Consider the following 25172-nt stretch of genomic DNA (forward strand, 5'->3'; position numbering starts at 1 on the left):
TAGGTGGGTAGGTAGATATCAATAAAATTGGAAAGAAATCAACCTTTAAGAGGAAGGAAAAATAGAACTCAAGAATGACCTAGTCTGGAGCAATCATGAGATTTATTGACTTTGCTGGTCTGAAAGACGATGGGGAGAAAATAATGGTGAGCTCAGATAACCTCATTCACCAGAGGGCAGACAGCAGAAGCAAGAAGAACTACAATCCTGCAGGCTTTGGAAAAAAACCACATTCACAGAAAGATAGACAAGATGAAAAGGCAGACGCTATGTATCAGATGAAGGAACAAGATGAAATCACAGAAAGACAACTAAATGAAGTGGAGATAGGCAACCTTCCAGAAAAAGAATTCAGAATAATGATACTGAAGATGATACAGGACCTCAGAAAAAGAATGGAGGCAACGATAGAGAAGATGCAAGAAATGTTTAACAAAGACCTAGAAGAATTAAAGAACAAAGACCTAGAGGAATTAAAGAACAAACAAACAGAGATGAAGAATAAAATAACTGCAATGAAAAATACACTAGAAGGAATCAATAGCAGAATAACTGAGGCAGAAGAACAGATAAGTGACCTGGAAGACAGAATGGTGGAATTCACTGCCACTGAACAGAATAAAGAAAAAAGAATGGAAAGAAATGAAGACAGCCTAAGAGACCTCTGGAACAACATTAAACGCAACAACATTCTCATTATAGGGGTCCCAGAAGGAGAAGAAAGAGAGAAACAACCCAAGAAAATATATGAAGAGATTATAGTCGAACACTTTCCTAACATGGGAAAGGAAATAGCCACCCAAGTCCAGGAAGCGCAGAGAGTCCCAGGCAGGATAAACCCAAGGAGAAACATGCTGAGACACACAGTAATCAAATTGACAGAAATTAAAAGCAAAGAAAAATTATTGAAAGCAACAAGGGAAAAGTGACAAATAACATACAAGGGAACTCCCATAAGGTTAAAAGCTGATTTTTCAGCAGAAATTCTACAAGCCAGAAGGGAGTGGCATGATATACTTAAGGTGATGAAAGGGAAGAACCTACAACCAAGATTATTCTACCCGGCAAAGATCGCATTCAGATTCGATGGAGAAATCAAAAGCTTTACAGACAAGCAAAAGCTAAGAGAATTCAGCACCACCAAACCAGCTCTCCAACAAATGCTAAAGGAACTTCTCTAAGTGGGAAACACTAGAGAAGGAAAGGACCTCCAAAAACAAACCCATAACAATTATGAAAATGGTAATAGGAACATACATATCGATAATTTCCTGAAACGTAAATGGATTAAATGCTCCAACCAAAAGACACAGGCTTGCTGAATGGATACAAAAACAAGATCCATGTATATGCTGTCTACAAGAGACCCACTTCAGACCTAGGGACACATACAGACTGAAAGTGAGGGGATGGAAAAAGATACTCCATGCAAATGGAAATCGAAAGAAAGCTGGAGTAGCAATACTCATATCAGATAAAATAGACTTTAAAATAAACAATGTTACAAGAGACAAGGAAGGGCACTACATAATGATCAAGGGATCAATCCAAGAAGAAGATTCAACAATTGTAAATACATATGCACCCAACATAGGAGCACCTCAATACATAAGGCAACTGCTAACAGCTATAAAAGATGAAATTGATAGTGACACAATAATAGTGGGGGACTTTAACACCTCACTTACACCAATGGACAGATCATCCAAACAGAAAATGAATAAGGAAACACAAGGTTTAAATGACACAATAGACCAGGTAGACTTAATTGATATTTATAGGACATTCTATCCAAAAACAGCAGTTTACACTTTTTTCTCAAGTATGCATGGAACATTCTCCAGGATAGACCACATCTTCGGTCACAAATCAAACCTCAGTAAATTTAAGAAAATTGAAATCATATCAAGCATCTTTTCTGACCACATGCTATGAGGTTAGAAATCAATTACAGGGAAAAAAAAACATAAAAAACACAAACACATGGAGGCTAAACAATATGTAACTAAATAACCAAGAGATCATGGAAGAAATCAAAGAGGAAATCAAAATATACCTAGAGACAAATGACAATGAAAACACGATGATCAAAAACCTATGGGATGCAGCAAAAGCAGTTCTAAGAGGGAATTTTACAGCAATAGAAGCCTACCTCAAGAAACAAGAAAAATCTCAAATACACAATCTAACCTTACACCTAAGGGAACTAGAGAAAGAAGAACAAACAAAACCCAAAGTTAGTAGAAGGAAAGAAATCATAAAGATCAGAGCAGAAATAAATGAACTAGAAACAAAGAAAACAATAGCAAAGATCAGTAAAATGAAAAGCTGGTTCTTTGAGAAGATAAACAAAATTGATAAACGATTAGCCAGACTCATCAAGAAAAAGAGGGAGAGGACTCAAATCAATAAAATTAGAAATGAAAAAAGAGAAGTTACAACAGTCAACGCAGAAACACAAAGCATCCTAAGAGAATACTACAAGCAACTCTATGCCAATAAAGTGGACAACCTGGAAGAAATGGACAAATTCTTAAAAAGGTATAACCTTCCACAACTGAACCAGGAAGAAATAGAAAATATGAACAGACCAATCACAAGGAATGATATTGAAACTGTGATTAAAAATCTTCCAATAAACAAAAATCCAGGACCAGATGGCTTCACAGGCGAATTCTATCAAACATTTAGAGAAGAGCTAACACCCATCCTTCTCAAACTCTTCCAAAAAATTGCAGAGGAAGGAACACTCCCAAATTCTTTCTATGAGGCCACCATCACCCTGATACCAAAGCCACACAAAGATACTACAAAAAAAGAAAATTACAGGCCAATATCACTGATGAACATAGATGCAAAAATCCTCAACAAAGTACTAGCAAACAGAATCCAACAGCACATTAAAAGGATCATACACCATGATCAAATGGGGTTTATCTCAGGAATGCAAGGATTCTTCAATATACGCAAAGCAATCGGTGTGTTACACCATATTAACAAATTGAAGAATAAAAACCATATGATCATTTCAATAGATGCAGAAAAAGCTTCTGACAAAATTCAACACCCATTTATGATAAAAACTCTCCAGAACGTGGGCATAGAGGGAACCTACCTCAACATAATAAAGGCCATATACGAAAAACCCACAGCAAACATCATTCTCAATGGAGAAAAACTGAAAGCATTTCCTCTAAGATCAGGAACAAGACAAAGATGTCCACTCTTACCACTATTATTCAACATAGTTTTGGAAGTCCTAGCCATGACAATCAGAGAAGAAAAAGAAATAAAAGGAATACAAATCGGAAAAGAAGAAGTAAAACTGTCACTGTTTGCAGATGACACGATACTATACAGAGAGAATCCTAAAGATGCCACCAGAAAACTACTAGAGCTAACCAATGAATTTGGTAAGGTTGCAGGATACAAAATTAATGCACAGAAAATCTCTTGCATTCCTATACACTAATGATGAAAAATCTGAAAGAGAAATTAAGGAAACACTCCCATTTACCACTGCAACAATAAGAATAAAATACCTAGAAATAAACCTACCTAGGGACACAAAAGACCTGTATGCAGAAAACTATAAGACACTGATGAATTAAAAATGATACCACAGATGGAGAGATATACCATGTTCTTGGATTGGAAGAATCAATATTGTGAAAATGACTATACTACCCAAAGAATCTACAGATTCAATGCAATCTCTATCAAATTACCAGTGGCATTTTTTACAGAACTAGAACAAAAATACCTAAAAATTTGTATGGAGACACAAAAGTCCCCGAATAGCCAAAGCAGTCTTGAGGGAAAAAAGCAGAGCTGGAGGAATCAGACTCCCTGACTTCAGACTATACTACAAAGCTACAGTAATCAAGACAGTATGGTACTGGCACAAAAACAGAAATATAGATCAATGGAACAGGATAGAAAGCCCAGAGATAAACCCATGCACCTATGGTCAACTAATCTATGACAAAGGAGGCAAGGATATACAATTGAGAAAAGACAGTCTCTTCAATAAAATTAGAAATGAAAAAAGAAATGCTGGGAATACTGGACAGCTACATGTAAAAGAATGAAATTAGAACACTCCCTAACACCATACACAAAAATAAACTCAAAATGGATTAGAGACCTAAATGTAACACTGGACACTATAAAACTCTTAACGGAAAATATAGGAAGAACACCCTTTGACATAAATCACAGCAAGATCTTTTTTGATCCACCTAGTAGAGTAATGGAAATAAACCAAAAATAAACAAATGGGACCTAATGAAACTTAAAAGCTTTTGCACAGCAAAGGAAACTACAAACAAGACAAAAAGACAACCTTCAGAATGGGAGAAAATATTTGCAAATGAATCAACAGACCAAGGATTAATCTCCAAAATATATAAACAGCCCATGCAGCTCAGTATTAAAAAAACAAACAACCCAATCAAAAAATGGGCAGAAGACCTGAATAGACATTTCTCCAAAGAAGACATACAGATGGCCAAGAAGCACATGAAAAGCTGCTCAACCTCACTAATTATTAGAGAAATGCAAATCAAAACTACAATGAGGTATCACCTCACACCAGTTAGAATGGGCATCATCAGAAAATCTACAAACAGCAAATGCTGGAGAGGGTGTGGAGAAAAGGGAACCGTGTTGCACTATTGGTGGGAATGTAAATTGATACAGCCACTATGGAGAATAGTATGGAGGCTCCTTAGAAAACTAAAAACAGAATTACCATATGACCCAGCAATCCCACTCCTGGGAATATACTCCGAGAAAACCATGATTCAAAAAGACACATGCACCCCAATGTTCATTGCAGCACTGTTTACAATAGCCAGGTCATGGAAGCAACCTAAATGCCCATCGACAGACAAATGGATAAAGAAGATGTGGTACATATATACAATGGAATATTACTCAGCCATAAAAAGGAACGAAATTGGGTCATTTGTAGAGACGTGGATGAATCTAGAGGCTGTCATACAGAGTGCAGTATGTCAGAAAGAGAAAAACAAATATCGTATATTAATGCATATATGTGGAACCTAGAAAAATGGTACAGATGAACTGGTTTGCAGGGCAGAAATAGAGACACAGATGTAGAGAAGAAACGTATGGACAACAAGTGGGGAAAGTGGTGGTGGTGGGGGTGGGGTGTGATGAGTTGGGAGATTGGGATTGACATGTATACACGGACATGTATAAAATTGATGACTAATAAGAAACTGCTGTATAAAAATTAAATTAAATTAAATTTAAAAATTAAAAAAAAAATAATGGTGAGCTCAGAGCTCAGCCTTTAAATCAGGGTTCATTCCTGAGTTCATGTGGAAAGCCTCTGTATTTGCTGCTACTGATTCTCTTTTTCGACTTTAGACTCTTTCCTGTGTCCTAGACTTTCTTATCTAGAAAATACAGAACTAGATCCAAAGTATAAAAATCAGTTTTTAGGATTCTGACAGAAGTTACTATGGAGAAATGTTTGGTCAGGAAATAGGATTAGAGTGTACATTTTTTTAATCCTGACATTATTAAGTTGCTTATATTTTAATAAAATATCTTTAAATATAAGAAACTGCCATTCTTGCCCATATGTATCAGCTTATTCCTCTTTCTAACACTTATTTGCAAAATACCAGGATATAATTATTGCCTGAAAGAAAATCCATGATTATATTTTTATATAGAAGAATATGATTTCTTAATACTGTAGCCTATTAGTAGCATTGTTTTTGTTTCCTGGTTTCAAATGACTAGAAGTCTAAAAACTGGGGGAGTATCTCATTGTAGCTAAATTTTTACAGGTCCAATCTTTACTTAACATTTTTCATTATTAGATGAGTAACGGATTTTATAATGGGTTTATCACATCCTTAGGAATTTTCTTCATAGACTCTCTTTCTAGAGCACTTCTAAAGAGAAAAACTGATTTTAACTTAAAGAAATCACTAGGAATCTGCTTCTGGGAATAAAAAGAATATTTTAATTATCAAAACTGGGTAAGAGTCAGGAAGGAAATACCTGTTAGCTGTAAACTGGGGCGTTTTGTTAGAAATTTATGTTGATTATATTTACATAAAGAGAAGCATTGTGGTATTTTAAAAAATCATCTTAAAGATTAATCTGTATGTTGTTCTGTTACTTTAAAATTCTATTTGGCATCATCCAAAAAAGTAATTATACTAACAGACTGCTATTTTATTTTGTGTTGCTCATAAAACATCTTCCTATGTGATAGTTGCTAGACATTAATATCTGGTTACCAATAAATTAGGCTGTTTTGTGAGTTTGTTCTTGAAAATCCTTGACTTTCTAATTGCTGATTCACCACTTTATTATACCCCAACATAATCTAAAGTGGTGTCACTGTTTTAATGAGTATCCCAGAAATAAACTTAGCCAAAAATTGTCACCGTTATGTAACGTAGTGGAAGGGAAAAAAAAAAGAAGAATTAATGCTTGGAAAGCACAAGCTCCCTATTGTTTTCCTTTAAGACAAAAATAGAATAAATGTAATGCCTGCAAGTTGTTTCATGCTCAAGTGCCGCATTTAGTCTCAGTAGGCTTGGTGTTGGTAGAGAAAGACTAAGTTCTATTCTTGAATCTGGACATGAGTCTTGACTCCATAATTTCTGAGTGCCAGAGAGGTGGATAAGCCACCTCTCTGAGCAGATTTGTACAAAATGGGTGGAGGCTGAATGAAGGTTCTTCTGTGTGACCCTCCCACAACTCAGGGATTTGACCAGAGAGACAGGAAACCGAGTGTGTCCTCTACTGCCAACACCACCCATCAGGTACTTTTTAAAAATGGATGTTTCAACCCGAACAGAACATTTTAATAAAAACATTGATATGGACCATAACAAGGCTTTTTAACAGAGACTTAAAGTCCTTTTTGTCTTCATTTAAAGCTGCTTTATTTTTCTTTCTGTGGTGCTGTATAAAATCTCATCAATATACAAAATCATTCTGAGCTCAGATTTTCTCATTTTCTCTGGATGAGAGCTTTGATTAGCTTTTTGCAAGTTCTTCATTAGTAATTGGCTTGTGTTTTTGTTTTTGTTTTTGGCTGTTCTCTCTAATAAGTTTATGTTCTATCAAAGAATCATTTGAGGATGGTCTGAAATATGCTATTCCATGTTATGTTACAGAATATTACAATTTAATATTCTTTATAAAATGCAACCAACAAGTGCTATTAGCATTAAATGCTCATTTCTTCCTTTTGATGCTGATGGCTGGGGTGGGTTGTTCCATCTTATCATCATGCCTGACCTAGTTGTGCAGCCATTCCTGTTTAATTAATAGACATTTACATAAGCTCTTTTTTCCCCCAGCAAGCTTTATAATCGTCTTGTTGGTTATCTCCTTTCACCCTGTGAAGTATCAGCAGTGCTATTTCCATTTTGCATATCAAAATACAGAAAAATTAAATTATGTACAACAAATTGATAAGTGAATAAGTTTGAGAATGCAGAGTTCTGGCATATTAATGGTGTTGCTTAAAGCAACAACCCATATATAGACTCTATAAATATATTAAAACTCTGCTCTCTAATCCAGGAGTCACAGTTGGGACTGTCAGCAGCCCAAGGAGGGAGCCCTTTGTAGATTTATGCAGGGGTGGGAGAATTAGTTTCTGGACTCCCTCTGGAGCCATGAAAAGGAAGTTTTTGTTAGCAGAAGAGGTCGTATCTAAGGACTATTGCTCTGGTGTCTGTAATTTTTAATAAAAATTCTAGGAAGCCGGGCTTCCTTGGTGGCACAGTGGTTGAGAGTCCGCCTGCCGATGCAGGGGACATGGGTTCGTGCCCCAGTCCGGGAAGATCCCACTATGCCGTGGAGCGGCTGGGCCCGTGAGCCATGGCCGCTGAGCCTGCGCATCCAGAGCCTGTGCTCCGCAACGGGAGAGGCCACAACAGTGAGAGGCCCGCATACCGCAAAAAAAAAAACACAAAAAACTTCTAGGAAGCCTAGTGGCTTCTGTGCAACATATGAATTTGAGGAACTGTCTATTTTTTTTTAAATCCACCTTTCCAAACACCACTAGAATTTTATTCCCAATTAACTGGCCACAAAATGTCAACAGGTACAGCTAGAGCAAAGCATAGCTTGTGAGGACCTTTCTTGGGTACTTGGGCATGACTTTCATTTCTTTCCACATATATTTTTTCTTAAATATTTTCTCACTGTCTTTCTAACTATATCCTCATGCACTTATTAGGGGTAAAAATGTGTACCAGGGTATATCTTCTTTCCCCCCTTTTTCCCTTTTTTTCAAAACTATAAGAGAGGATTGCTCAAACTTCAAACCTTCTTTGTCTTGTGTAGGTGTTGATTATTTCCAGCAAATACTTTGGAACTTACAGGGATTACCTCAATCATTTAACAACACACCAAAAAAACAAAACAAACAAACAAACAAAAAAAAAACCAGGCATTTTTTTTCTTCTTCAGTTTACCAAACTTGTTAGTCTTACTCAAAAGATGGAAGTCTCTGTGCCTCTCACTTAACTCCCTTCCCATTAAACTTAGAGTAGCCTCTTTCTGTCTTCAATTCTACTGCCATACTCTTCCCCTGCTCCAAGCCCTGCCCATCCTTTAGGGTTTGGACCAGGTTAAATACCACATCTTCAGGAAATCTTTGCTACTCGCTCCTCCTCCCAGACAAAACTGACCTTTTCTTTCTCTGAGTTCCTATATTCCTGGGTTTGTGCCTTTTAAATGTTGAATCGCACAACTACAGTAAGCATTAGCTCTGCTGGGTGAAAACAGTAGTTGAGTTCCAGGCATGATACCTGGGTACCATGAGTATCATTCCAAGGAACAAACCTTCTTTCCATGTGTGGGGTCTCAGGCTTGCCCACCTCTGCATCGTGGTTTTCCTTTAGTTTACTGGTGAGCTCCTCTATGGCCTAGGTACTTATATGTCTTCCTTAGGAAGCCCTCCATCCTACAGTGGGGAGCATCTCATTCTATGCTAGTGCCACTGTGATCACCTACACAGTTTTCTGTGGAGTGTGAAGCCTCCCCATGCCTTCTTTCCAAATGATGAAAAAAAAAAAAAATCCCTCCCACCGAGGGCGTCTCTCTTGCCAGCTTTTCTTGTTACTGGTCACAAGTCCTATTATTCATCTCCCATCATTAGACCAGGCAACACTGCTATTCTCCCTGGGGATCTGCTTTTCCATTCTGTTTAGAAATCCTAAGGGAAGGGAAGTGAGTAGTGATAAACTTACTTTACCTTTGGAACTCTCTGCCCTTGAGGTGCGATCTGGGACTTTCAGTCCTGGGCATGTAACTGACTGTAAACCTCAGGAGTTGAGATAATAGGATGTTGTTTTATATCTTTCTAGTACTTCAAACTAAAAGTAACCTCTGTGAAAGCAGATTTTGCTTCTGTCTTGAGTGTACTTATATTTCCAGTGCCTAGAACAGTGCCTGGTACATAGAACAGGCTCCATAAATATTCGTTGAATAAGTGAGTGGGGAGGTGGATGGCTAGATGGACGAATGTTTAGCATAGAGTCTTACCCACATTAGGTATTCAGTGCTGTTTATTGAATGCACGAGGAAAAATTGCATGAAGTAATGAAGGAGTGAGTTAAGTAGAAAGGCATGTGTTTATTACATATTTTAGTAGTATTTGATCTGCTTCTAAGTCTGAGTAACAAACCTTAGGGGAATAGGGTGGCATGGCAGAGGGAAGTCTAATTCACAGAACTAAAATATGCATCTTGCATCAGTTTTTTAAAATGATAATGAAAGATATTATTTTTATGTAGAAACCAGTAGATTTTAGAATATATTGTATAGTAGACGTAAGTTTTTTACATAGAGAGTTATTCCTAACCATACCCTCAAACTCTCCTTTGTTCTTAGGTACACTTTGGAGGAAATATTTCAGAAAACAGATATTGAATTTCTTATCTGGGGAATCTTATAAATGTACAGGAGGTGCCGCCCCTGGTTTTGTGCCAAGGAGAGAGAATGTTTTGGTCTCTTTCGTGGAGGCCATTGGTGATTCCTGCACAAATATTCCCCTTTATGGAACAGGCTGCATGTGCCAGCAATAATTTACTTTGGCATAGTAGGATGTCTTTTTCTATGCAGTAATTCCACAAATTATTGTTGCGTGCCTACTAGATGAAAGGCACTGTCCTGGATGCTGAGATTAAAATAGTAATCAGAATATTTCTTCTGCCCTCAAGAAATTATAGTAGAGGAGGACTCCTGTAAACAGTCAATGTCCTATACAGAACAGTGAGGAATTAAGCAGTAGGCTTAAGCATGGGTGCAGTGGGAACACAGAGGGAGGGCACCTGATACAGGGTTGGGGTAAAAGAAAGCTGAGATCTATAGGGAAGAAAAGGACATTAGTAGGTGAGGAGGGGTGGGGAGGGTGTTCCTGGCAGAGAGAACTGCATGTTCAAAGGTCTGGAGGTAAGAAAAAGCATTGTGTTCGGGGAACAGCAAGACGTGTCATGATAAACTGTACATAAATATAGGTAAATATCTGGTTTTCTGATTCTGAAGAGGATTTTTTTTTTTATTGGAGTATAGTTGCTTTTACAATGTTGTGTTAGTTTCTGCTGTACAGTGAAGTTAATCAGCTCTATGTATACATTTATCCCCTCCTTCTTGGACCTCCCTCCCCCCCATCCCACCCATCTAAGTCATCAGAGAGCACCGAGCTGAGCTCCCTGTGCTCTACAGCAGGTTCCCACTACCTATCTATTTTACACATGGTAGTATATTTATGTCAAACCTAATCTTCCAATTCAGCCCACCCTCCCCTTCCAACCCTATATCCACACATCCGTTCTCTATGTCTGAGTTTCTATTCCTGCCCTGCAAATAGGTTCATCTGTACCATTTTTCTAGATTCCACATATATGTGTTAATATATGATATTTGTTTTTCTCTTTCTGACTTATGAAGAGGATTTTTTAAACATAAAAATGATAAAAGAAATAACAAAGGAGAAAAATTATTGATTTAATTATTTAATAATACATTTCATATCTAAATCATCATGAAAATAATTTAATGACAAATAATCTGGAAATAAAAAATGTTTTGACTGTTTCAGCAACTTTTATGAGAGCAAGGGTAATCTGTTTATTTACCATTGTATTACTAACATTTGACCCTGTGCATGGCTCACAATGGTGGTTGAATGAATGAAAAGAATCAATATCCTCAAAAGATACTAAAGAACTAATATAAATGAATAAGAAAACCAAACAAATTATATGAAAGGAAATAATAAAAATAAGTGCAGAAATTAGTAAAACAGAAGACAAAGGACTGATTGACAAAAGACACATATGATGGGACTGGCACATAGTAGGCACGCGATAAATATCTGTTCAGTCAATAAAAAGCAACAGAAAACTATAAACATGTGTATAAAAGATCTGAAAGGGAATTCACCAAATGGAATAAATCTGAGTTGGGCAGTTTTAGATAATTCTGTTTTTATTCATTGTTCTTTTCTGTATTTTCTGAACTCTCCATGTATTGCTTATAATTTTTATGAAAATACATTAATTTGAAATTTGAAAAAATAGATTTTTAAAGAAGTGGACTGGAGAGGATTAAAACCAGGGACGATCCTTGACACCAGCTCTGGTCAATGGATGAGGAGGTACGGTGTATGAGCATGCACTTTGGATGCTCACTTGGATGACTGTAAGGCGTAATCTCTTGGAACTTGTTCTCCAAAGTGGCAATAATAAAGCCTATCTCAGAGTTATTGGGAAAGGGGACTCCTGCAAAGCTCTTAGTACAGTGCCTGATACTGTAGGTGCTCAGTGGCCATTTTCCTTTCCTAGCCTGAGGAGGCAGGATGAGGGAGATACCCTTCTCCATTTCTAAGGCATGTGCCCCGAGCGGAAGGCAAATTTGATCAGTCTGGAATGTGAAACTGGATGAAAGCTTAGCACGTGAAATTATATTTGTGCCATCCTGGAGAGCCAAGAAAATTAAGAAATGAACCAAGTAACTCATCATATTTATTAGATGTAAGAATGAAGGTGCAGTATTATCATTTCCTTATGATAGTCATATCTAATAGTTCTGAAACCAATTCACAGTATTCATGTCAGACTTATTTTATGAGACATTTAACCATTGCTAAATTAAATTTCTTAAGAGATTGTGCTAAATTAAATTTCATAAGAGAATGTGCCACTATAACTCCTCTGGAGTTACAGAGATAGAAATCTGACCCATCATTTCTACTTTCACGGAAAACCATTTAGCAGAACTTTGTTCCAGTAGAAGTGTTTATTGAGTTGTAAGCCTAACACAGTTCATTGGCTGCCTGCATTTACACACTGACATTTTTCCCAGCGCAGATTTGCATCAGTTCATTAGTACTGACAGCAGATGGTAGCACTTTCACACAAATTTACCTTCTGAATTGATCTAAGAAATGTCACTAAAGCGATCCTGACAGTTTTGATGTTCTTCCATTTCTGAAAATGGTATGTTAAACAAATAAGGTGTAGGATTTTAGATTTTTTTAACTCCAACACGTAATTCCTAAACCAAGTAAAGATGCTTTTATCTCTGATTCTGGCTGTCTGAAGGAGAAAGTAGAAAATGCAGATAATCCCTCCTGATAGTGTAAACCTTAAAAAATCTCCATTGCAGAAAAAAGGCTTTTGAAGAATATTATCCAGATTGTCTACACTGATCAAATGCCTCAAATTATTTGTAAATTCTCTACCTTACTTTGTCTGAATACAAATTGCTTGGCTTACAGGATAAGCTCATTGAATGTGACTGAAAAAAATAGTATTGGCTCAAGTCACAAGGCTAACTTTGATTAATAACATACTTAAAGGATTTATTTAACAACAAGAAGGACATTTTGAGTTCTAAAGCTCTCAAAAACAATACCTTTACTAACATTCTAATGGCAGGAGCACAAGTTGGTACTGACTTAATTTGGCTAAAATACAGTAACTTTGTTCCATATAGTTTTATCCCCTCCCTTTCTTTGTGCTATTATTGTCATGTATATTACATTTATGTATGTTATAAACCCAACACTACAGTATTATAATTTTTGCTTATATAATCCTATGTGAAAGTAATTAAGAGAAGAAAATATACTTAGCTCATTTTTTATGCTTACCATTTATGATGCTTTTTATTTTTTCCTGTGGATTTGAGTTACCCTCTGGTATCTCACTAATACCCTCTGGTATTATTGCCTGAAGGACTTCCTTTAGTATATCTTATAGGCAAGTCAACTAGCAAGGAATTCTCTCAGTCTGTTCCTTGAGAATGTATTTACATTACCTTCATTTCTGAAGGACAGTTTTGCTGGATATAGAATTCTTGATTGACAGTTCTAGGGTTTTTTTTCCCCAGGACTTGAATATGTCTTTCTGTTGCTATGAGAAGCCAGCCATTATTGTATTCTTATTCCTCTTTATGTGATGAGTTCTTGCTCTCTTTGCTACTTTTAAGATTTTCTCCTGTCTTTGGCTTTCAGCCATTTGACTATGATGTGGCTAGGTGTGGATTTTTGTGTTTCTACTTAGGGTTTGTTGAGCTGCTTGTATCTGTAGCTTAAATGTTTTTCATCAAAGTTTAGAACTTTTCAGCCAGTATTTCTTCAAACATTTTGCCTGCCCTTTTCTCTCTCCTTTCCTTCTCAGACTCCTACTACGGGTATGCTGGTATGCTTGGTATTGTCCCACAGGTCTCTGAGGCTTTGTTCTTTTTTCTTCATTTTTATTTTTCCCTTCAGATTGAATAATTTCTATTAACATATCTTCAAAATCATTAATTCTTTTTATTGCCATCTCATATCTACTGCTGAATCCATCTAGTGAATTTTTTATATCTGTATTGTACTTTCCAACTCCAAATTTTTATTTGGTTCTTTTTATAGTTTGTGTTCTTTGACTGAGATTACCTATTTGCAGAGTCATTATCATAATTTTCCCCTTTTAACTCTTTAAATAGAGTTTTCTCTAATTCTTCAAACAAATTTATAATAGCTGCTTTGAATTCTCTATAATCTGATAACCAGGCCCACTCAGAGTCAGTTTTTATTAATAGATTTTTTTCCCTTTGTGTGTATCTTTTCTGTTTCTTTGCCTGTCTCATAAATTTCTTTGAAAACTAGACAATTTAGGTAATATATTGTAGCAATTCTGGATTCCTATATTTTTCCCTGAGTGTTGTCTCTTTGTTATTGTTGCTGTTGTTTTTGTTTGTTTGTTTTAGTAGCTTTCCTAGGTTTTACCTGCAGAATTTGCCTACTCTGTAAGTGTGGCCATTCATGTCTCTATTTTGTCTTTCATTCTTATTTTCATGTTTTTGCCTGACTTCCACAGGGTCACCAGCTCTATCTGCATACCTTGCTGGTTAGCCAGTGATTGGACAGAGGTTGTGCTTATATACCTCAGGCCTATAAGCCTTCCCTCATTTGTTCATGGATGTGTGTGTGGGTTGGGAGCACATCCAAATTTCAGTTAATGTTCAAGTTGTCATCAGCTTTTACTTTTCATCAGGCCTTCTTGTACCTCCCCTGAACATGTGCTTAGTTCCCATCAGCCCAGGATACCTGGAGAACTTACCTAGCCCTTCTACAACTGTCTCACCTCCAAGATCTCCCTATTAGATTTTGTTGCTAATGCTACCGGGCAGTAGTTTTCTTTGACTTGGAAATCAAGTCAGCCCTGCTAGCAGCACAGCTACTGATTCTCATGGCCAGCTCCAGTCCCGTAAAACTTCCCTGTTGAGGAGCCAGGTGGAGGTCGGGGAGAGTATGAGAGTATTTCTAGGCAAGAAGGCTGAAGACTCTTTCTGTGTCTGACTTGAGGTTCTAGCAGCTTTTCATGAGTTAAACACTTACCAAATTTTTTATTTGCCTTTGGTTGATTTCCATATCCCAGAAGTGGGGTGTTTTTGACAATTTTTTTCAGTTTTAAACTTGTTTTTCAAGGAAATTTGTTGACCTCTATATCATTCTGCTATAGCTAGAAGTCTACTCCTATTGTTATTTATTTATAAAACTTTTCTCAAGAGATTACACAAATGTCCCTTATTATAATTCCTATTATAAGGAGATCAACATCTCATAGCTTGGCTTTTTTAAACCAACGCATCTTACCAAAACAATATAATTTTCATGTTTAAAATACAATTTAAACATTTGATTTTTAAAGGCAGTCGTTGCTTTAAATATATTCTATCTAATTATATAAATGTAAGTTCTTAACATAATAAAAGACAAAGAATTTTTTTTAATGTCGCCAAACCTGTATTAAAGAACTGTCCAAGCTGCTCTAAAAGCTCTTCTAAGGCATGAAAGTCCCTATTATTTAAAAAAGTGTTTCACATAAGCATTACCATGCATTTTATTAGAATATAACCTTAAATGCTAATATAACTGTTTTTATTTTGTTTGAGGAAAAATGAATATTAAAATGCTGTAGATTACTGAAGGGTTTTTGAAGTGCCTGAACTTGTTTTTAAATTCTTTAAATTATTTTCCATTAATTTGTCCTGAATACCAATATATTGATAATTCTAATTGCCATATATATTGTACATAGACTTTTTACTAATTTAGAGTTTTCTTGCCCTTGGTTATAATCAGTTGTCAAATGTTGCTAAACATTTAGACACTGGTCAGTGATATTTTTCCTGTGCTGCATAACTCTATAGGAGCTTTTTGTTTTTACATATTGAAATTGGACTTTGTTATAGGGTATTATAAGACCGTATTCTGGATGTCTGAGTGCTACTATCCTTGTCTGTTTGGATAACAATGGGTTTAATAATAATAGCCAACTAAGTGCTTATTATATATGTCAGGTACTGTTTTGAACAGTTTTCTGGCATTTTTTCATTGAAGTAACACAGTCAGTCTATGAGGTAGATACTATCATTAGTCCCAGTTATCAGATAAGGAAACAGAGACATGAAATGATTAAGTGGTTTGCCTCAAAGCTCACAGCTACTGAGTAGTGGAGCAGAACTTAAGTCTTAACTACAGATCCCAAGCCTGCTCTTATCTACTTGCTATATGGAGTGAGCAAAAGATCACTTGTAGACATGAAGTCCAAGTCTTTACTAAGGAGCATCAAATAAGCAGAGCTACAATGTGACATGGGCCGACACCTGCTTAGAAAGTGGACCCCTGAACTTTAAGTGTGTCTGTAACTCTCAGATGTATGTTATACTCTGATGTGGTTATTCTTCTGAGGTCTTGTAAACGTTAGGCCACAGACCTGTAAGGAAGAGGCAAGGTCTTGTCTATATGATGAAGCCATTCCTCATGAGAGTTACCATCTCCTCAAGGAGACTGAATTATTAGGGGTTAAGATTCTTGGAGGACACTCTTGCATAGTGGTTGTGAGTGCTTCCATCCACCATGCAGGCCAGAAAGGGAAAGCCCAGCCAAGATCTCTTCCTAGTGTCCCCCGTGACTCAAATGGGCCTGGGAGCCCCAGTATTGTAACACTCTGGATCTTTTAGAGCCCTGTTGCTTAGTGTTCTCTTACCCTTTCAGTATTCCCAGGCTTTCAGTAGAGTCTTGTTTGACTAGTCCATTCCACCTCAGCTACAGGAAACTTGGGCTCAAGTGTTTAAAGTTGGGGGAGTTTCCCCATGAGTGCGAGAGTGGCCGTGGGAAACAAGGGCTGCCAAGGGGAGGGTGAGTCCTGGAGGAGTGGAGGCATGGCTGAGCTGACTCTCCCCTTCATGAGTGTTCCATGTAATGCCATCCTTGGAGGTCTAGGTTTCGTTTTATTAAAGAAGGTAACATGTCTTCACAGATTTGGTTACTGCTCTTCATTCCTTCCAGTGTTTACTACACAAGTAATCCAAAAAGAATTTAGACTAAATTTAACCTTTTAAATCTCAGCTCTATAAACAATAATTATTTTAGTCCAGGATGATTCTAAAATTCTTTCACATTTCCTGTGTACATTTCCCGTACTCATTTCCCTTTATGGTCTTCTGTATCCATCAAGTTTCTCTGCACAGTTGGGTTTTTCTTGCCATTCTGATCTCTGTTTAAAGATCACCTCTTCAGTAAGGCCTTCCCTTTCACCAAATCGAAATTATTACCACAGTCCCTCCAAAATCACATTACCCTGTTTTGTTTTATTCATAGCACTTACTATTATCTAGATTATCCTGTTTACTTATTTGTTCTGTGTGTTTATTGGCTGTCTCCTGCACTGGAATGTAAGTTCCATGGGATCAGGGACTTGGTTTATCTTAGAAATAGTGATCTCTGTAACTAGATCCAGAACTATTCCTGGAAGACACATAAGAGATGATCACTAGATATGTGATGAATTAATAAATATTAGTTTAAGGCAGGTAAGGGGAGTCAGAGTCAAGTTGGACAGGAGGACTTGTGATAAGCATAACACATCTGGGTCTGTGACCCCAGCATCTGGTTAGGGACAGATATGAGGGGTAGGGAGAGAGCAGGAGATGGGAGCTCAAGCTCTGTGTGAGAATCAGGACCCTGGGCAGAGACATCCGGAGGTGGCACTCAGGGAGACATACTCCAACCTACTCCCAGTGGATAGCTCAGCCCTCACCACACACGCACACGCGTGCTCACAAACACATGTATCTCCATGCCCAATGTCACCCATACAAATGGAACTATTCCTCCCATTTCTTATGGTTGGGTGTGTTCACTTGTGCACAGCCATGAATGTTTTAGGGTTGGACAGTGGAGGCAGCAGGATACAATTCTTCCCATGGACAGCTCTGAGTTCAGCTTCTCCTTGGACTGGCTGAGAAGAGAAGAAGCCAGGAGAAGAAGCTAGGCAGCCCCTAGTCAAGATCCAGCCTACAGGCTTGTTTTATTTGGCCCACACCATGTTTTTAAAAAATTGTGCCCATATTTAAATTTAGGGGGTTTTGCATAAAAATCTGGATTTCTAGGTTATTTTGACAAATGGGGAGACCTTGCACACCAAGCCTGCACCCCACATGGCACAGCTGGCTGAAGCAGAGTGGCAAGCACAGCCTTGGCTGGGCTCTCCAGGTCCCCACAGTCCTTGTCACCTGCTGGTGTAGTTAATTGGCCTCACCCCTTCGGGTCACTTGCCTGGTCTTCATAGGTAGTTGTCTTGGTCTCTTTGGGCGGCTATAGCAAAATACCACAGATTGGGTAGTTGATATACAACAGAAAGTTATTTCTTACAGTTCTGGAGGCTGGAAGTCTGAGACCAGGTTTAGGTCTCCAGCCCTCTCTCGTGAGGGCCCTTTTCCAGGTTGCAGACTTCTCTGTGTGTCCTCACATGGCAGAAAGGGGCAAGCTAGCCCTCTGAAGCCTCTTTTATAAAGGCATTAATCTCATCATGAGGGCTCCACCCTCATGACCTAAGCGCTTCCCAAAGGCCCTACCTCCTAATACCATCACACTGGGCATTAGGATTTCAGTGTATGAATTTGTGGGGACACAAACATTCAGATCATAGCAGCATTTGGGTTTGCAATCTCTGGCATAATGGCTAATGCACAATGTAAGCAATTGATAAATTTATCAACAATAATTGTTTTTGCATTGGTAGAATTTATGCATAGATCACTCACTATATAGAAACCTTCTAGGGCTCCCCAGTGCTTGCCAAATGATGTTCACATCCCTAACTTGGCAGCAGTCTGACCTGTATCTTACATCCAGTTATTCTCTCATAAAGGCAGTGGAGTTCCGTCTTCGGACTTTGAACTTACGGAAACAGCCCCGTAGGCTTGGGGGAGACAGAAGGAGAGACATAGATAAACAGAGAAACTCAGGGAGAGACAGACAGACAGACAGAAGCAGTGCAATTTAAATAGTGCCAGCTGGTCCCCTCTTCCACACCACCACCTATCCCGTCTACTCACTGGACATGTGCCCACTGGCACTGGATGCAGTTATGCCTGAAACAATTAACATGTTGACAAAATTTATGTAAGAAAATATGTGAATGATTTTGGTCCTCTTACCATTGACAAAGAGAAGAATGAAATGCATTGTTCAGATGGTCAGGCTCCTGGACTTCATGGATATCCTTGAGTTAAAACTGAAGAATAATTATAGGCCAAAGGAAACACTAGCTAAAGAACAGTTAGAGGGAACTGATAAATGTATCTGCAGCTTGTATTGAGTGTCTGTCCTTTATCGATAAATAGTTTCTTCTCACCAACTTTTCCTCGTGTTTGGGTTATGAATTATATTTCAAAATAGGAATCAATCTGTATCTTAATTTTATAACTTGAAATTTAAAACAAACCTTTATCTTAAAGGAGTAAACCAGATTATGGATTTTAACTTTTTCAAGGTAACTTAAGCTGGCAATCCTGGGCCAACTCTGATTCTTACAGGAGCATCCGATACTTGGACAACCCTTTTTCGTACTTCATCCCTGCAAGACGAATGAACTCATGACTCCTGTGTTAAAGAATTCTCAGAAAATCAATAGGTAAGAAACACCATCAAGCTACATTGGCTTTCACTCTTATTTTAAAAGTGTAAGTCTTTTTATGTGATTCTAAAAGCTAAGCTAAAAAAGAAATATTCTTTGTAATAATAGTAATGGCTAACGTTTATTGATTTTTTTTTTTTTTTTTTTTTTTTTTACTGTGTGCTAGGCACTGTTCTAAGTATTTCGGATATAGTAAAGCACTGGATTCCTGTAACACCCCTCCGAGCTAAGGACCATTATTTTGCCCAGTTTGCAGAGGAGGAGGCTAAAGCACAGAGGGGCTAAATGACTCCGCTAAGGTCACACGTCTAGTTAAGCGGTGGAACTGGCATTTGAACCCAGGCACTTTTGCCTCCAAGCCATGCACTTAACTGCACTCTGCTACCTTAGCTAATGTTGTCAATTGCATCAACTTGGAATCATGGAGGGAAGTCAGGAGCCCCAGTGCCTTGACCTTCCCTTCAACTGCTTTAGTGAGGGATGGATCCTCAGCCTCTTTGGCCCTCGAGTCCCTGTTAAGCAATGCGCTGGCATTTGGAAATGCTGAGATTCCAGGTGCTGAGCACACGTCTTTGAAGAAAGCCTCATTTCTATGATTGTTGGTAACTGATTTTCTACCACTCAAACAGCTACAATGGAAACAGAGTTTTCTGTGTTTCACTTGTTTCCCAGGAATGTCAACTACATCACGTCATGGCTGAGCATGGTAGGGCCAGCTGTCGGGCTGAATCTGCCTCTGAGTTACGCCAGAGCAGCCCTTCAGGATGAAGGAAACGTCAACAGACAAGGTAAAAAGAGAAGCCTGCGTTGCATGTTTCACTGTTGCAAAGATCCTGGTGTCTCTTTTGCACTTGGATATGTCGTCCCTGCTGGCACCACCATGTATTAAGTCTGCTTTCATCTTTAACGGACTGGGCACTGACTTGTTTGTTTAGTTTTCCAACCACTCAGCACCCACTCATTTAGGAAGCTTTTGGCTTTGCTATAATAACACTCACCCAACCACAGAGCTGAGTGGTTTTATTTTAGAATTGATATCCTTGAAACAAGTCTTCCCTGCTCAGTTAACCTTCTTTTATTTTCTTGGCTTTTGTTTTGTTCTTGTTCTTCAGATTCTTCTGTTGAGCCAAAGAGCTTAGAAGAACTCTGAGAGTTTACGTGGCCGGCCCTGGTTTTAATGGGACCAATATGGTGTGAGATTCAGATCACCGAGATTTTGACGTGGATTTTTTTTCCCTTGGAAGCAAATGTCCGCAGCAACTGATGTACTCTATGTTTAGAAGACACACTGCAAAGACACAAATCACTATAAAGAGCAAAAGAGGAATCTAACTTGGTAATAGAAATACTGACATCATCAGGGCACTTCCAGGTCATTCCCTCATGTCTCTGAGACTCATTCTCTTCACCTTTAATTTGAGAATAACAAGCTACCTCACAGGGTTGCTGTGTGAAGCACATGAGAGCCTTAGTGTATGAGAAAATATGGTAAAGTATTACGCAAATATTCATTAAATGGTCACCTTTCTTATATTTGACTGTCATTCACCTAGGCTGTCAATAAGTTCAATAGTCAGTAAGATATTAAGATGAACCATAGAATTTTTGGTTTGGGGTTGCCTGTTTTGTTTTTCATTTTAACTTGCTAGGGTCTTAAACTAAGAGAAAAACGTAATTGACTCTTTAGAGCATCTAGATTAGTGTCTGTCAGTGGGGGATGCACTTTAGAGTCACTTGAGGATCTTTTACAATTACAGACGCTGGGGCCACCTGCTGGAACAGCCCCTCTGGGGTGATTCTGATGCACATGCTCCTGAAGAAGTTCTGGTCTGGATGTACCTTTCAAGTGGCATTTATTTGTGTTGCTTTGGTCTCCCAGTAGGTCTTTTCCAATCCTGTGCATAGCTCCTGCAAGATGGACTTACTTCCTAACATTGCCCGGACCTTGCCCCGAGAATCTGTATAGCAAGGAAGTCTAGGAGGCATTTGGAGAGGCGGCCTACTTTGGAGAAGCAGTTAGGATGAGGGGATTATCTGCTGGCGAATAGCAGAGGACCGCGACAGCCTTGTGAGTCTCTAGGTTAAGGGCTGTACTCTCACGAAGGGAACAGAAGTAGAGAAAGGGTTAATTCAAACTGCTGGAAAAGCTAAAAGCAAATTTTAAAACGCTGAGCTGCACATATTCTTGCTGGGATGAGAGCCTGCTTACATGCTTGTTGGGCATTTTGGTATTTACCACTTAACATCTTTTCAGCTTCTGCAAGGGATTTCCACCTCCTGCCGCCAGCTCTCCCTAATGTAAACACAGATTTCTCAGCAAGTCATTTCTCAAGCCATGTCATTTCTAGGGTAAAAAAAAAATTGTAATAATGTGTCATCTGGATGATGTACTTGTCTGGAAATACTAGTTATCCTTTTTGAACAGATTCTGAGATGATAGTAGTCTGTCAGTTTGGGGGCAGTGTGTAGTTTCTTTTTTTTTTTTTATAAATTTATTTATTTTATTTATTTATTTTTGGCTGTGTTGGGTCTTCGTTGCTGCGCGTGGACTTTCTCTAGTTGCCACGAGCGGGGGCTACTCTTCTTTGCGGTGTGCGGGCTTCTCATTGCGGTGGCTTCTCTTGTTGCGGAGCACGGGCTCTAGGCAGGTGGGCTTCAGTAGTTGCAGCACATGAGCTCAGTAGTTGTGGCTTGCAGGCTCTAGAGTGCAGGCTCAGTAGTTGTGGTGCATGGGCTTAGTTGCTCTGCGGCATGTGGGATCTTCCCAGACCAGAGCTTGAACCCATGTCCCTTGCATTGGCAGGTGGATTCTCAACAACTGCACCACCAGAGAAGCCCTAGTTTCTTTTTTTCAAGTTAATTTTTTTTTAATTCCCTCATTGATGAAGACCTAAAAACTCACCAGTGGCAGAACAAAGTTCTGAAGAGCTCCTGTAGGTTGTAGAGACCACCCTCCCCAGACAGATGCTTCTCCTCAAGCAGCTCTATTTTTTTCAGAATTTTTTTCACTTAAACTTTTAATTTTTGGTTGATAAAAATTTCCATTTTTTAAGAATGCAGTTATATAACAGACTGTTATCCCAACTGTCATAAAATTAGAAAATATTTTGTTTTGTCAAAGTAACAGTTCTTTCTCTGCAACATGAGGATTTTTTTTCTTCGGGGTTTCCTCTCCAGCCAATACAATGCAAAGCCCCTTCAGTGAGGAACAAGACTGGTTAAAGCTGCTACAAGTCAGTCTCCTAAACTCTACTTTTGTGTGATCTTGGAAAAACTATTTCACCTCTTTGGTCCTCAGAGTCTTCATCTGCACCATGAGGAAGCTCAGCCATGTGACTTTTGAGGCCCACCTGACTCTTGGGTCTGTGAAATTGGGAGAAGTCTAGGGAGCTGGACTGTGAGGTTGGTTTGCTACTAGCTGCGTGGCTTGAGCTAATTTTCTTAATCTTCTTTAATCTGTTACCACTTCTGTTTTAAAAAGTCCGTTAATATCAATCCCACTCGCCTAACAAGGGCACAGAGATCAAAATGGTGAGTGAGTCTGAATGCGCTGCATAACTAACACAGTGCCGCATGGAGTCAGCGGGGGAGGGTAATCTGCCCTGCTGCCCTTGAGGCACATGCCTGCTCCTTCCCGCCTCAGTTTGGGCCTGACTTCTCCCCAGGCGAATGGGCTCCTGGTAGGGCGCCTTCTCTGCCCACAGCCTGACTGTCCCTCATGCTGGTTCTCACCTGGAAGTGTTTCCCTCCCCATCTCTCTGCCCAATTCTCAACCTGCTATATGTGATCCACTCTTTACAAAGCCATCTCTGACCACCACAGCCCCCCGTGTTGGACCTCTCCCTTTGTTATCCCTGTACTTATTCATAGAAGCATTTAACTATCTCCTTTTCACTCTGATTTGATGGATAATAAGTAACTTCTTGAGCCACTTTTTTGGGTATGTTGTAAGGTGGCATTCAGGAAGGGTTGCTGTCTGCCCCTCGTAAGTGATCCAGGGAAAGCTTTCAGTCTGGGGACCCGAGTGGGTGGGCTAGTTCTTTGAGTAACCATGGAAGGGTCAGAGGGTTTGCTGATCATCAGGTACTAGCCTACAATCTGGAGATTAAAAAAATGAAACTACCACCCCCCACCCAATATGTATAAGATAAGGAGGAAAAAAAAGTCAGAAGTGGGTTTTTGCATCCATTTCTCCCAAGATAGGTATAGTTTTTCTTAATACTCTCAAGATATTAGGAAACAGAGATCTGCATTATCAAAACTAGTTCTTCACATATATATGGAATCTAAAAAAAAAAAAAAGTTCTGAAGAACCTAGGGGCAGGACAGGAATAAAGACGCAGATGTAGAGAATGGACTTGAGGACATGGGGGGGGGAAGGGTAAGCTGGGACGAAGTGAGAGAGTGGCATGGACATATATACACTACCAAATGTAAAATAGCTAGTGGGAAGCAGCCACATAGCACAGGGAGATCAGCTCGGTGCTTTGTGACCACCTAGAGGGGTAGGATAGGGAGGGTGGGAGGGAGACGCAAGAGGGAGGGAGATATATGTATATGTGTAGCTGATTCACTTTGTTATAAAGCAGAAACTAACACACCACTGTAAAGCAATTATACTCCAATAAAGATGTTAAAAAAAAAACAAAGAAAAACTAGTTCTTACATAATTCAGAGAGCTGATATTCCAGTGAGTTGGAGTTTTGGGGGGATTAAAATCTGAGAGTAAGAATATGCAAAGATTCACTTCGGCAGATACTTACTGAGTTCCTCTTGTGTGCTGAGCCCTAGGCTGGGTGGCAGGGGCAGCAGACCGAGAGCCCTGACCCGGCTCATACGAATGCCCCAGTCCAGTGGAGAAGACAGACAAGAAGAAGATTGATGGCACGACGTGTGTTGTAGCGGTGGTGTGGAAAGCAAGCACCAGGGAAGAGTCACAGAAGAGGAATGTGAGTAGAGTTGTGAAAAACTTAGGATTTAGCCAGGCCAGGAATGGAGGAAGGAAAGACCTTGAAGTTGCATGTGGGGAAGTGGTAAAGAGTGAGGCTGGCTGGCAGGACTGGGGCCAGGTCTGGAGGAGCCTTTATTGCCACACTGATGATTTGTATTTGGCCTGAAAACCACAAAGAGGTGCTGAGGGAATTCAAGTAGAACAGTTAAAGTGATCATATTTGTATTTCAGAAAGAACTCGTATTTTTAAAAGGACTAATCACACATACACTTTGTTGGTTTTTTCACCAGCAGGCACTGGCCCACAAACTTTAGAAGAAACAGGAGTGCAGAAAGGGCTGGGAGTACGTCAAGGACAGTTTTTGAATTTTGCCTAGCACCTTTCAAAGCAAAACCTGCCAGTGTCCTGAAAAGTCTGAGTCCTGGTTTACTGTGTTATTTGGGGCAAGTCACTGCACCTCTCTGAATCTCTGTTTCCTAACGTATTAAATGGAAGGAAGGGTATTAGATCAAGCAAAATCAATTTATTGTATGACCAGTATTTTTTTATGAAATAGAATATGTCTAGGAAAAGCATTCCCTGGGTTTCCTTTACTGTCACAATACTATCATACAGCACATCTGACACTAGATGTTATGCGTTTTCCACACATCAGACAAGTCTGCAACACCAGCTAAGTGTTCTACAATTTAGTTCAGTTCTCATATCATCTACCTGAAGTTAGTATCAG

General features: G+C 38.9%; 1 protein-coding gene across 2 annotated transcripts in view; it reads left to right on the forward strand.

Annotated features, from left to right (window-relative positions):
• ATG10 (autophagy related 10) overlaps positions 1-25172 on the forward strand; it is a 244476-nt gene that overhangs the window by 205713 nt on the left and 13591 nt on the right. For both annotated transcript variants that reach the window (XM_022593459.2, XM_089909094.1), the window contains exons 6-8: positions 19390-19487; positions 20163-20278; positions 20603-24439. In XM_022593459.2, the coding sequence (XP_022449167.2) occupies positions 19390-19487; positions 20163-20278; positions 20603-20640 (252 nt within the window). In that variant the 3' untranslated portion in view covers positions 20641-24439. The remainder of the gene's footprint in view (positions 1-19389; positions 19488-20162; positions 20279-20602; positions 24440-25172) is intronic.

Source organism: Delphinapterus leucas, chromosome 3, assembly GCF_059928025.1.
Source record: "Delphinapterus leucas isolate spDelLeu-1000000601 "Yukka" chromosome 3, BTC_Dleu_Yukka2, whole genome shotgun sequence".
NCBI lineage: Eukaryota > Metazoa > Chordata > Mammalia > Artiodactyla > Monodontidae > Delphinapterus > Delphinapterus leucas.